We start from the raw sequence: 14948 nt of genomic DNA, 5'->3' as shown, positions 1-14948 counted from the left end.
GAGGTTGTCAGCCAAACGGGATAAAAAGGTGAATTTATTTCAAAAGAAATCAGTCAGTTATTGTATTACGTTATGAACCGAGCTTTTTTTGTCATACCACGTTAGCAGGAAGTAAATAAACAACAAATCTTTAATGGTCAAGGATTAAAAAGCGGAAGTCTTCTGAGTATTTGGACCATAATTCAGATATAGGAACTATTGTGGCCCATTGAGTCTGCTCCACTATTTCATCACTGTCCACTTCCCTCTCCCAATGTCCCTTCATGCCCTGAGTAATCAAGAATCTATCGACCTCTGCCTTAAATATACCCAGTGACTCGGCCCCCACAGCTGCCTGTGGCAATGAATTCCACAGATTCACTGCTCTCTGAGGAGTGAGGAATTCCTCGTCTCTGTTCTGAAAGGATATCCCTCTATTCTGAGGCTGTGTCCTCTGGTCTTAGGCTGCCCCACCATAGGAAACATCCTCTCCACATCCACTCTTTGAGGCCTTTCAGCAGTCGATAGGTTTCAATGCCATCCCCCATTGTTCTCTGAATTCCAGCGAGTACAGGCCCAGAGCCATCAAAATCTCCTCATATGATAATCCTTTCCTGATGCACCATCAATAACTGTCCGAGACGCGAGGCGAGATATCGGCTTTAATTGACTGGAAGAAACAACCAGCAGCAATTGAGCAATTGACCACCATGCTACATCCTGGAGACTGAGGGCAGGGCTCAGGCCTCAATTGCCTTTATACCGGGGTCTGGGGGAGGAGCCACAGGAGCAGTCAGCGGTGGGGGGCATGTCCAGGCAGGTATATGTAGTTCACCACATTTCCATAAGATATAGGAGCAGAATTAGGCCATTTGACCGATCGAGTCTGATCCTTTATTTTTCAAGCCCAGAATAATTTTCTGTGAATCTCCTTTGAATACTGTCCAATGTTAGCTCATCTTTTCTTAGATAAGGGGCCCAAAACTGTTCACAGTACCCCAAGTGAGGCCTCATCGTTACATCCTTGCTTTTCATAATCTGGTTCTCTCAAAAGTGAAATTATCTTTCAAAATGGCTTCTAGTCTTATATTCAAATCCGACTGCCTCACGGTTGTGGTTGTTTCACTCCATAGGATTCGCACCTATCAGTGGGATGTGCAGCAAGTATCGGAGTTGTACTATCAATGAAGACACGGGATTGGGGCTGGCATTTACAATCGCTCACGAGTCTGGACACAAGTAAGTTCACCACCACATCTTTCAATAGCTTTTGTTTCTGCATTTGAAGTTACCAAACATCTCTGGTATGCAAGATATAAGTGTCATCCATTTAAAAATATATTTCCAAGATCAGTCCTTTTCAGTTATCTGGTTAATATGTTGTATTCCTTTAATAGCCTTGAAAGCTGAGGTTTTAGGTATAGTTCAAGTGCTATGCTTCCTTCACTCCTCATAGAAATGGAGACTGAGGGTAGCTTGTTTGTTTGTTTATTGATTAATTGAGATACAGCACAAACTGGGCCCATCTGCCCCTTCGAGCCACGCTGCTCCGCAATCCCCCAGTTTAATCCTAGCCTCGTCATGGGACAAATGGAAATGATCAAATAACCTACCATCTTGCACGTCTTTGGACTGTGGGAGGAAAGCAGAGCACCCAGAGGAAACCCATGCAGTCACAGGGAGAATACAGGGAGCGGCAGAAATGGCACTGCGTCCCCCGCCTGCCTCATAGAACACTGTGCAACTCAATTCTGTTTACTCTGCTCGTTTTCGGATCCATGCTGCTCTTTCATCACCAGGAGTAGTTCTTGCTAACAGGATTAAAATTGGTAAAATTGGCTATGGTCATCCTCTCTTTTTCCCTATGGTGAATAATGTACTCAGAGAGGACCTGAAGATGTCCATTGTTTTACTTGCTTTAGAAAGAGTTTTGCTAACGTTACTACCTTCCTCCTGTCCTTGCTTCGAGCCCTGCCTGCAGACTTGTGTAAAGTGCCATGTGACAATCTGCCATAAGGCAATGATGTGGTGTTAATGCTAATCAATTGTTTTTGCTGAAAGTAAGCGGGATTTCAATTATTCCAGACTCACCAAGGGTTTGGCTTGGCTTTTATAGTGGTAAATTCCAGGAGACTCTTCTATCAACAGTGCTTGCTTATTTACTCCGAGATTCTCAGTCCAAACTTCATCTATAAATGGCTGCCCTTCATTTTATTTCATTCTAAGGATCTGAGCTATCTACTTTAGATATGTGAATCTACAAATTTGTTCAACTGGTTATGTACATAGATGGGACTGACTGAAAGTAAAACAGTACCAAGAGTGATTTTCTCAAATAGATTAAGTTTCCAGGCAGAGTGCCAAATTTACAAGGTCAGTCGCACAAACAAGTGTGAAATTCCTATATTGCAAGATTATAATTTGATCATTTTCTCATGTGTCTAAATTTTTTTTCTCAGCATTTATCACTTAATGGAAGAATGACACATTCTGCATTTTCTGTCTGCAGAAAATCAAAGCAAAATCGAGCCATTAAGTCCGCTGGGCCATTCCATCATGGCTGATTTATATGTCAACACTCATCACTTTTCCATAAAAATAAACATCTTTTCATTGCTTCCTCCCAGCTTTATTAAACTTGCTGCACTTGAGCAGCAGCAGTTTTGGGGTTATTATTTTATGTTAATTGTCTGGCCGGCTCGGAGAAAGAATTCTAAATCATCAGGCTTAGTTTGGATTCAGATTGGGTATTAATTTTCTACTCGGGCAGAGCAGCAATGATGAAGAAATTCCATGGAATTCACTCTCATCATATCAAAGCCAAATGAGAAAAATGCTGAGCTGTATTTTGTGGTGAGAGTTTTTTTTTCCCCCGATAGCTTCTCTTTCCCATTCTCTGTTCCTCAGTGACTGACACAGGAGGAACTGTAGCCCCCCCCCCCCCCCCCAGGGAGCATAAGCCATTGATCACCATTTCCAAATGTGCATCGCAGCGAACATTAACAGCGACCTAGAGAAACCCTGAGCGCCTGGCTATACCTCCCAACTCCCAGACAAAGGGTCATTGAAGAAAGATGTAATTTGTTTCTGTGACTGCGGACTGTTGTTTTACAAGGAGCCAGTGACTGAGGCCTGAGCTTTCTGTACCATGGCGCCCACAGATTAAAATACTGGAGATTTTATTGGCAAGTAAGTGGTATCCACCCATTTCATGAACCTGTAGCTGTTATGAAATTGTTCCGGGAGTCTCCTGGAAGTGACTTCAGTTCTGCTGCTGTAACTTTGGTAAGATGTGGCAAAAAATTAATAAGTGGGTTTTATGTTGGACTGCCAGCAAGACCAACTCTGAGACGAAATGGAACTCACACTTTCTGATCAGAATCAGGTTTATTATCATTGATGTACTGTATGCCATGAAATTTGTTGTTTTATGGTAGCCGTACAGTGCAATTCATAAAATATACTATAAATAATAATAATAAATGGAATTATATATAAAATTAAGTAGTGGAAAAAGAGATCAGAAAATAGTGAGGTAGTGTTCATGGCTTCATTGTCTGTCCAAAATCTGATGGTGGAGGGTAAGAAGCTGTTCCTAAAACATTGAATGCATGTCTTTACTTCTCCTCCCTGATGGTGGCAATGAGAAGGGGACATGTGCTGTTTGGTGCGAAGTCCTTTTTGAGGCATCACCTTTCAAAGATGCCCTGTACAGTGGCCTCTATGTACCAGACAGTGATGCAACCAGTCAAAAGCCAGTCAGGTGTATGGGGTTGAGTGAGATCCGGCATCAGCCATAATGGAATGGTGGAGCCGACTGGCCTAATTCTGCTCCTATGTCTTACGGTCTAATGATCTGAAATGCTCTCCATGATATATCTGTAGAAATTTGCTAGAGTTTAGTGACAAACCAAATTTCTTCAACCTCCAAGAGGACCACAAGCTTGCGTAGGGATTGGAGATTTGTATGCTCAATGACCCAGAGAGCTACGTTGGCTGGAGTCAGGTCCTTGTGCTTTGGCTCTTGGTAGGGTCACCCATGCCAAGCAGGTCAAAGGGTAGAGGACAGACTAAGAGTGGTCCACCAGTCCTCCAGGGTCGAGGGTTCAGCTCAGGGCTAACAACCCTGACAGGTCAGAAAAACTAGTGATGGAAACAGCAATGAAGAACCCTTCTATGCCTGTGTATGATGGTATGGACAGACAGAGGTGGGAGGCCTTCATTGTTACCCGAAACCCCAGTGTCATAACAAGTAGTAAGTAACTCTCTTCAAACTCCTGATGAAATACAGACACGAGCGTACCCTCTTCAGAATTGCGTCCGAACGTTGGGCTCAGGATAGATCTTCAGAGATGCCGACACCCAGGAGCACAAAACTGCTCACCCTTTCCACTGCTGATCCCTCGATGAGGACTGGTGTATGCTTCCTTGACTTACCCTTCCTGAAGTCCACAGTCAACTCTTTGGCCTTACTGATGTTGAATGAGTGGTTGCTGATGCAAAACACTAGGATGCAGTACACCGGTTTTACGCCCTGGACCATGTGTAAGTCAGCCACACGCGTACTCATGCTTGTGCGCAGCCACTGACCACGTGGGTTTCCTCTGTGTGTTCCAGTTTCTTCCCACATTCAAAAGATGTATAGGTTAGTATCTTACTTAGTCACATGGGTGTAATTGGGTGTGGGCTCATCAGGCCAGACGGACCTGTTACTGTGCTCTAACTCTTAACTAGAAATATAAAAACCCACACAGTCATGGAATCGAACCCCAGTATTATATATCACTAAGAGCAGAGGTCCCATTATAGAGAGTCCCATCGGCCACTAGGCAATTCTGAATTAAGACCAGCTAGAAATCTATTCAAGTTTCATTTTATTGTCAAAGTATGCATGTACAATACAACTCTGATATTCATCTTCTCCAGATAACCATGAAATACAGAAGAAAAAGTAAAAGAACAAAACTATAAGACCTGAAGGTGCAGAAACAAGACTTAGATGAAGCAGTAACTCTATTTTTCTGTTCATAGCTGCAGCCTGACCGACTGATAACTTCCAGCTCTAATATCAAATTATCAATCTTAATGGCTGCTTTCCCAGCATCTGTCATGTGAATAACTACAGGATACCTTTTTCACACTTTCATTTTACTTATAATGAAGCTCCCGCACCATATCAGAAATAGTAATTTCATACTTTCTTCCAGCATGTTATTGTGAGTTCTTGCCGAGTTTGGCCACAATGGTTGTGCAAGAGCCAGAGGAAGGTTGACAAAGATGGGAAGTGTTTTTAAAATGAATAATCTTGTAAATGTTTTGGTAAAGCTCCCCTGATGCCTGGTGTATCTAAACAGACAAGTACTGTGCCTTGTGTAACTTTTATTAACAACATTCATGAAGCTATAGTAAATTATTAGATCAAATATCGAAGTATTTGCCTATTTTGTGCTGTCTTTCATTGGTTCTATTATGGCCATTGTGGATTTATTGAGTATGCCCACAAGAAAATAAATCTCAGGGTTGTATATGGTTATATTAATTCATAAATATTGGTTATTTATTCATAATATTGGTTAATTCATAAATATTGGTTATTCAAAATTATGGTTATATTAATTCATAAATAAGAATTCTTAAGTAAGAATAAGAATTTAAAAGTATAAAATCTATTGCTCCTGTGGATTTCATTCTTAACAGAAAGCACTGGGCATGCATAGAGAAACTAAAGTAGACATGTTAAAAGTCTTCCAAACTTTTTTTAAAGTCAATGTTTAAAAAAAAAATTAGACTGTTAAAAACCAATATAACAATTGCTAAGTCGTGAAAATGTCAACATTTGAGTGCACGAAAGTGCAGTACTTTCAATTACCAGTACGGTCGGCACTGTACAAATTTCTGTCCAGGGAACTGTACCAAAATAGGAATCCTCATTTTGGAAACACTTTCATCTTTAAAATTCTTCCTCTGGCTCCTGCGCCATTCATCTGTGGCCTGACCTGAAGTGAACCAAGTAGAACAGACTGGAAACAGAACTGCCTTGCTGTCAAAGAATATGATACATTAGTTCCCATTAATGAAAGTTTTAGGAGCAAACTGGTTGGTAGCTTATTGCTGCCCTGACACGGTTGGATTCCCTTTCAGCACTATAATGGGTGATAATGTTCTTTAATTTTTTTTCTCTTTAGTGAGATCCAAGAAAGGGCATGAGAACAAAATGCCCTTTAAAAACGAAAGGCATACAATCTTAGCCAAAATAGGCTGCCAAATCATTGTCACCCAACATACAATGCTACTCAATCCTAAATTATTTTGCAGAAGCTTTGATTAAGCTGAATTACATATAGAAATTTATTGTCAGTGTTCCTTTGAGCAGTGAACAAAGGACATTTATATTTATATTAACTTGCTTTGTGTCTCAAGTGAATGAAGTGTTGGGTCCATTGAGTTGATTGAGGCCTGACAGCCAGTTGGGCCACAGCATGTCTCTGACTGCTAGATATACTTGACCAGACGTGGAAGTCTGAAGCTAGCTTGGGTGTCATAACCATTGAGTCCAGAAGTGGCTTGACGATGGGACATACTTGGCGTCTGACTCTCGGCTTTCCTCCTGGGAGGGCCAGTTTATGAATAACAAACCCCCCCCCATGTTTGATTGTGGTCACCAATCTTGTGGGAAGAAAGTGCTCGAGTTATTGTACTTAATGTTTTTAAACTGTGCTAAATCATTTTCAAAGGTTCAAAAAACTTTTACTATTAATGTATGTATGCAGTATACAACCCTAGGATTCATCTTCCCACAAAGCAAAGAAACACAGTGGAACCTGTTCAAAACAGCATCAAAGACCCAACGCACAAAAAAAAGAACAAATCGTGCAAATGGCAAAAATGAACGAATAATGCACAGAATATTAAGCATCAGGCTGCAGTGTATTTGAAACAGTCTCGGGGTGTTCAATTCCGTTCAATTTAGCGCTGTGTCATTCATTGTCTGCCCCGACCAAAATCGCGCAGAACAGCAGTTGAGAAAGAAGTAACCAGAAACCGGAAATGCAAGATAACATGAACTGCAGAGTCCTAGAAAAATGAGTCCAGTCTATAGACTGCACCATTCAAATGTTGCGTAAGACCCAAGACTCCTGCAGCGAGAGGGAGGGGGAGAGGGAAACCCGTCTAGTGCAGGTAGAGGGCACTCAACACCTTCTCGCCGTCCGCTCTCGTACTCATTGAGCTCAGTCTTGCTCGATGCTTTAATCGGGTCGAGATTTGGAGACGATCATGGGTTTGCGCTGCACTATTAGGCTGCGCTTCCGGTCTCAACCACTCATAGTTTCGCCTCTACCCTGTCTGGTGTGAACGACGCTACCAAGAGCATAAGCCCTTGACTCCATCCAGGATATCCCTCCAGGCCATTGAGGCATGCAAGCCTCCAAATCTTACGTCAAGTTTGTGGTTCTCTCGGAGAAAGTAGACATAATAGCTTGGAATTACTGACTGCCTGAATCTGAAGGTTTTATGCAAAGGGCTGGTTTCTTTAACTGAAACTTCTTATTTTTGCCTCTAGTTTTGGCATGGTTCACGATGGAGAGGGAAATGTGTGCAAAAAGTCAGAGGGTAACATCATGTCACCAACACTTGCTGGTCACAATGGAGTCTTCTCATGGTCAGCCTGCAGTCGACAGTATCTCTACAAGTTTCTGAGGTATCGCCCTGATTTACTACATGCCTTAAGCATTATGCTTATAGTTTTATATGTTAAAACGGGAAGCCCAAATTGAATCAATTGTTTGGAAGAACTGTGGTAGTTTATTTAAGGGGTAATTGTCTGATTTTTGAAATTCCTGAGGGCATAATGCAAACATTCAGTTACAGGGTACCTGAGAATGCAAATATATCAATTTTTAGTATGTATTTCTGACAACCAAGGATGAAAGACAAATACATTGGATTACAATTAGCTGGACAATTGATTAATCAGGGCAGCTACCTATTTGGGATAATCATTAAAGGATAAAAACTAATCAGGAAAATTGCCGGGATTCTTTCATTATTTAGGACGTTATGCCACTTGGGTCAGGAAGCTTGGTGAACAGGTTCTAACTAACATCAGTCACATGCATTTGTGTAGCCATTAGATGCTACACTGCGGTTAAAGTGAATGGTTTTAAAATAGTGACAGTCGTGTGTGTTTGTGTTCAAAAAGCAGTGTTTTTTGTCACTCATTGTTGGTAAGAAATAACCAACTTAGAATTGTTTTGCTCACTGCGGTGTCAAGCATTCAGGCTTGGAGATGCCAGAAATGGCCAAGAGTGAAAATAAAATGATTCACTACTTCAACAGTTGGACGACAAAGACTTTGAAGGTATCAGCGATCATCTTGACTGTTACAATGAAAGAGAAGATTTGGAGCTTGCAATCATCGAATGAATTGAATGAAGGCAGTCCATTATCTGCACAAGGTGTCAACACTGATGTGTTCTCAGTCAATCCAAAGAACATGGCAGCGTACACTGTGGATGAATTCCTCCATCGATAACTATTAGGAACTACAGTTTTATAGTATTGTTGTAGTATTGCTAGTGTTTAAATTTGTTCTGTATGTTATTTAAATACATAATTTGTTACTCAGTTAAATTGTATTTTGTCTTTTTAATACGGTTTTAACTACTTCCGTGAAACTTCGGCTAATTGTGGCAGCTGCTTAATTGGGCCAAAATGTACTCATCCCAATGTATCCCAATTAACTGGAATCCACGATAGTGGGTTATAAATAAAATCGCATTTCTAGAATGCATAATGAAAACAGAAAATACTGGAAATACTTATTTTACCAAACAATATCTAGGAAGAGAGAAAAAGAGTTAACTTTTCCAATAAATAAACTTCTTTTAAAATGTAACAGTTTTCCAGTGGTAACAAGGTAAAGAAAGGAGCATAGAACATAGAAATCAACAACACATTACGGGCCCTTCAGCCCAAATGTTTGCCAACCATGTAAGCTACTCTAGAAACTACCTAGAACTTAACTCTGTTTTTCTAAGCTCCATGTATCTATCTAAGAGTCTCCTAGAAGACCCTATTGCACCTGCCTTTACCGCTGTCACTGGTAGTGCATTCCACACACCCATCACTTTCTGTGTGAAAATCTTACCTCTGACACCCCTCTTATACCTACTTCCAAGCACCTTAAAACTATGTCCTCTTGTGTCAGTCATTTCAGCACTGGGAAAAAGCCTCTGACTATCCAAGGGATCAATGCCGCTCATTATCTTAAACACCTCTATCAGGTCATCTCCCATCCTCCGTCGCTCCAAGGAGAAAAGGCTAAGTTCACTCAACCTATTCTCATAAGGCATGGTCTCCAATCCAGGCAACATCCTTGTAAATCTCCTCTGTACCCTTTCTATAGTATCCACATCCTACCTGTAGTGTGACCAGAACTGAACACAGTACTCCAAGTGGGGACTAACTAAGGTCATATATAATTGTAACATTACCTCACAGCTCTTGAACTCAACCCCATGATCGATAAAGGCCATCACACCATACACCTTCTTAACAACACTGTCAACCCGCACAGCAGCTTTGAGTGTCCTATGGACTCGGACCCCAATATCTCACAGATCCTCCAAGAGTCTTACCATTCATATTCTGTCTTCAAGGAGTTGGAAAAAGGAGATGATAGATGCAGAGGGACATTCTGTGATTGAGTGGAAAGGAGGAGATGTTGAACAAGAAAAGGAATGGTGAATCCAGGCAAGATGTGGTTGATGTGGAAGAAATATAAAATTAAATAATGGATTTGAACAAGCTCAAAATCCAACAGCAGAGCATCATTATTGGAAGCAGAACATTCAGCAAAATGGGAACAATGGTTAAAATTAATATTGAATTCCAAAAGGCTGCAAGGTGCCTGATCAAAATGGTAGATCAAAAGTGGCGGCAGAGTACTGTAGTGGATAGCACAAATGCTTCATAGTACTAGCAACTGGAGTTCAATTCCCACCACTGTCTGTAAGCAGTTTGTATGTTCTCCCCATGACCACTCGGGTTCCTGCAGTCCAAAGACGTACAGGTTGATTGGTTAATTGATCATTGTAAATTGTACCCTGATTACTCTAGGGTTAAATCAGGGTTTGCTGGGTGATGTGGTTTGAAGGTCCAGAAGGCTGTATCTCAATAAACAAATAGATAGAACGCTGTTCCCTGAGGCCCTGTTGAGTTGTACTGAAACAAGATAGGAGGCCTACTACTCAGGAGTCCGTAGGAGTGGTGTGGAGAGCTAGGGGTCAGAGAACTATTCAACATCACCCCAGATTACAGATGATCACCGAGGAAGTGGTCTGGCCACCCCAGTGTCGAGTGTACCTCAGTGTAAATGAATCCCTTGATCATTCAAATCATTTTGCCAGTACTGATTTGTTTTGGACCAGTTACGCAGTCTGACTCACGTGCGTCTTTCTCATGGAGTTTCAGTTTTTGTCCAGCATTGTCAAGTATTCGTCCAGCCGTTTAAGTGAAAAGGAACACTAGCGGTACCTCCCGAACTCCATGATATTTACAGGCAAGAAAAATGCAGTAGGCATATTTCAACACCGTCTCCTGTATCCGCTGCATTAACTTGGAAACATACAGACACGGCGTTTAAATCCCAAGCTCACTATCCTTCCCCAGAGTTCAGTTCAAGAAGGTGGTGTACCACCAACGTTTTCTCGAAAGCACACGGTACGTCAGCGTTGTGGTTACCGTAATGCTATTGCAGTGCCAGGCGACCTGGATTCAATTCAGAGTAAAGAGTTTGTACATTCTCCCCATAGCCACATTGGTTTCCTCTGAGTCTTCTGGTTGCGTCCCACATTCCAAAGATGTAAAGGTAAGTGGGCTAATTGGGCCACACGGGTTCGTCAGGCCGGAAAGGTCTGATGCCCTGCTGTATCTTCAAAAAAGTAAAAACAATGCTTGAAACATCCCCATCCCAAAAAAGAAAGGAGAGGAACCTACCTCAAAACATCTTCAGAGGAACCATGAACTCAAGGTGGAGGCCCTTTGAGTAAGACAACAACCCTCAGGTTATGTCTGCTGCAGTGTTCAACATCTCCGTTCCTCATCACTTGCATTACCATGGAGGAATAGAGTGAACGACGTCAGTCAGACTGAAAGACTTCACTTCATGCAGTATGCTCGACTATCTCTGTGGCACAGTGTGCCTGGTGCTGATGTGCCATTTAGCACGGGGGTTTCAGATATAGCTCTATTGCGTAACAGTATGGAAGAAGATGAAATAGTCTTGTCAACGTATGGTCCTGACTTAATCCCCAAAGTTTACCATTATCACAGCATTGTAGAGGCCAAATACAACTTGGATGATTGCTTCACACAGCCCTTTGTTCAGTATGCAAATGTGACCTTGTTCATTTTCATTCTCGGTTCAACTCCCGTTCTGATTTCCCTGTTCCTGGCCTCCTACGCTGCACTATGAAGCTTGCCAAACACCATCTCCGCATTTTATTGTAACACTCCAGACGCAACATAGGTTTTAATTCATTCGATAACAACTAAGAAGATAGAACACCACAGGACAGTACAAGGGCATCTGGCCCACGATGTTGCACCGACTTTCTAACTGACTTCCTCCCACATAGCCCTGCATTTTTCTTCCATCCATTTGCATACCTGAGTCTCTTAAATGACCCTACTACATCTGCTTCTACCACACCATCAGGTGTATAAATGGAAGATGGGAGGATGAATGCAAGGCCCTGGTGGTGGGCTTCTTTCGCCATCTGCAGCTCAATATTGGTAAGACAAAGGAGATGGACTTTAGGAAGACTAAGCCTGCACTGTTACCATTGATGGTGAGGACCTATAGGTACCTGGGGGTGTACCTGGATGACACGCTTGAGTGGAGCACCAACACGGAGGCTGTGTACAAGAAGGGCTGGAGTCGCCTCTACTTCCTGTGGAGATTGAGATCCTTTGGAGTATGCAGGCCTCTCCTTCACATGTCTACCAGTCTGTTGTCTCCAGTACAGTTTCCTGTGCGGTGGTGTGCTGGGGCAATGGCATCAACACGGGTGATGCCAACAGGCTCAATAAACTGATTAGAAAGGCTGGCTCTGTTGTAGGAGTCAAACTGGAGGCTGTGGTAGAACAAAGGACCCTATGGAAAATCCTGGCAATTCTGGACAATGTTTCTCACCCTCTCCATGCCACCTTGGCTGAACAGAGGAGCATTTCCAATAATAGACTAAAACAACTGTGCTGCTCCAAGGAGCGCTATGTGAGGTCATTCTTACCCTCAGCAAGTGGGCTCTGTAGTTAGTCAACCTATAGGCAGGAAGTGATGATCCTCTCCTGTTAGACTGCTTAAGGTAACTTTTTTTTCCTCCTTTCTACGTCTCTTCAAATATTTATACCTGTGCACTTGTAAGGTTACTGTGACGCTGTAATTTCCTTTGGGGTCAATAAAGTATCTATAAATCACTTCCTGTGTAAATATCCTCCTGTACATTCCTCCAGTCACCATAAAATTGTGCCCTCTTGTATTAGTCATTTCATCCTGAGACAAAGGTGCTGGCTGTCCACTCTATCAAGTCATCCCTCATCCTTCCTTGCTCCAAAGATTAAAACCCTAGCTTGCTGAACCTATCCCCCTAAGACATGCTCTCCAATCCAAGCAGCATCCTGGGAAATCTCCTTTGCATCCTCTCTAAAGCTTCCACAGTCTTCCTATAATTGAAGGGTGCAACACAGAAAATCTTCCACATTTCGGCAAATTTTTTCCAGCTCCGCCCAGTTCCAGCTGTGCAGCAACAAGGTCTATGTGTGTGGGAGCATTTCAGTTGCACCGTGGCCGCACACCCGCGCAGCTTAAAGGGAGCAGTGCCTGTTGATGACTTTCTCTGTGACAGGCAGCAGGAGAACTTTCTGTAGTTGCCATGTTTAGTCTTGCTTCCTCTCTTTATAACAGACTATGTTCATGATTATGGCATCTTTGAACTCCTCTAGTGTATGCTTCTCTTCCCAGACGGGATTGTGGATTTCACCCTTAAGTTTTGGAACTTCTGCAGTCGTATCATCTGTTCTTAAGCTGTTTTGAAACCACAGTGAAGTCAAGGCTGCTTCAGTATTAAATAGGGATTTATGCATTTCATGAATCTGTCACATCTTCCTCAAAAATACATGGTTTCATAGTTTTTCCAGTATTATGCCTTGGCTTTGTATAAATTTATGTATATTTTAGTTTGGTTTCTAAATATTGATTAAAATTTGAATTATCAAAATGGTTTAACCAATAAATGTGCACTATTAATAAAACAAAGCAAACTGTCACTTAAAACTTTAAACTTAGAATTGGCCTCCTAATTAATTTAATGAAATGATCTAGACTCTCTTGAAAGATTCTGCCCTTCCTTCTGATATACAATTACTGAAAAGGTGAGATTGCTACCATGAATCACAAACAAAGCTCCATCTTGTTTACTGAAGTAGCCCAAGATAAAGGTTAAAACAGCTCCAAATGAAATAGCTCATTATCATATCTAGCTTTGGATCAGGAGTATTTGAAAATCAATATGCAGTGTGAATTTAGTCTGTCAATTACGTTGTACGGAGAAATTCATGTAGCCAATAATTTTCATGAATTTTACATGTTAAAATACTTTGTATTTTGCAAAGGAAGAAATTAAAATGATCACAGTGATTCTCGGTTTAAGTTTTTTTGCGTTGTTAGTTCAACACTTTAAAGAACTTGTGCCCACTTTGCCAGGGAGGTTGTTCCGAAGTCTTTTTAGCGTTGTGAATACTGCAGACTCTATTTTTTATGCCACTTACATGCAGTACTTCCCAAGCAACCTGTCTTGCTGATGAACCAAAGCCAGCAAAGGAGTACAGATACCCAGACAAACTACCAGGAGAACTCTACGATGCTGACACACAATGCAAGTGGCAATTTGGCGAGAAGGCCAGACTATGCAGGCTGGATTTTAAAAAGGCAAGAACATGCTCTGGAACTTTTTGTATTGCTTTTTACTGAGAATACTTAACTATTTTTGTGTTGATTGCCATATGCTAAATTATTCCAAATAAGAGATTTAATAAATATTAGCTGGCGTGTTAACAGTACTTTCACAGCAGGGAAACCAGCACCAGAGCCAGCAAAGGTATTGAGGTCGAGAAGCATTCAGGGAAAGTTTTTCTTTCCACAAAGAACAAGAGTGGAACTGCCAAGTCTCATGCCCTTTGGGTGACAAGATGAGAGAGTAGAATGAGACTAACAAAAGTAAGTTATTTTAGACTCACAAAGCTAAAAGCAGCAGGAAGCCCAGAAAAGTAAAGGAAATATAACAGTGAAATCTAAAGTCAGTAAAAAGAGAGCGCGAAAAAATACTGCCAAATAACATCAAAATAAATGATGTTTTATGTGCACAAGAGATTGTGTAGTTGCTGAAAATCATGAGTGACACACACAAAATGCTGGAGGAACTCTGCAGGTCTGGCAGCATCTATAGAAAGGAATAAACAGTCAACGTTTTGGGCCAAGTCCTAATTAAAGACCCCATAGATGCTCCCAATGACACTTTAGAAGTTCATTAAAAGCTAGAGGTTAAGGAAAGAGACAAGACCTACAGAGGAGGTTGAAAGTGTGGATAAGATTCTTTATGAATGTCTTACAGCTGTGAGTGAGGCTGAAGAGGAAGAATGTGAAATATTAGGTGAGAAGGCATATTAAGAGAAAATATTTCTCTTTAGTGAAGTGTTAGAATCTTTGAAAATATAGTAGTATTTCCACAGATACCAATATTTAGTATCCTAAAGGAAGTGTTAGTATCTTTGGAAGTTTATAAGTCATCAGATCCAGATGAAATGTATCACAGCTCTGAAAAGAAGCATGAAAGGAAATTGCAGAAACCCAGATCATTATTTTCTATCCTAGGTTTAAAGAATGCTGCCTGAGAATTGGAGAATTACCA

General features: G+C 41.4%; 1 protein-coding gene across 5 annotated transcripts in view; it reads left to right on the top strand.

The window, feature by feature from the left end:
• The window catches only part of LOC132378320 (A disintegrin and metalloproteinase with thrombospondin motifs 16), a 227629-nt gene that overhangs the window by 128704 nt on the left and 83977 nt on the right, over positions 1-14948 (top strand). For all 5 annotated transcript variants that reach the window (XM_059945139.1, XM_059945138.1, XM_059945137.1 and 2 more), the window contains 3 exons: positions 1113-1218; positions 7541-7678; positions 13816-13969. In XM_059945139.1, coding sequence (XP_059801122.1) covers positions 1113-1218; positions 7541-7678; positions 13816-13969 — 398 coding nt within the window. The remainder of the gene's footprint in view (positions 1-1112; positions 1219-7540; positions 7679-13815; positions 13970-14948) is intronic.

This window comes from Hypanus sabinus, chromosome 20 (genome assembly GCF_030144855.1).
Source record: "Hypanus sabinus isolate sHypSab1 chromosome 20, sHypSab1.hap1, whole genome shotgun sequence".
NCBI lineage: Eukaryota > Metazoa > Chordata > Chondrichthyes > Myliobatiformes > Dasyatidae > Hypanus > Hypanus sabinus.
The sequence above is the reverse complement of the archived record's forward strand: the minus strand, read 5'-3'. Positions and strand labels throughout refer to the sequence as shown.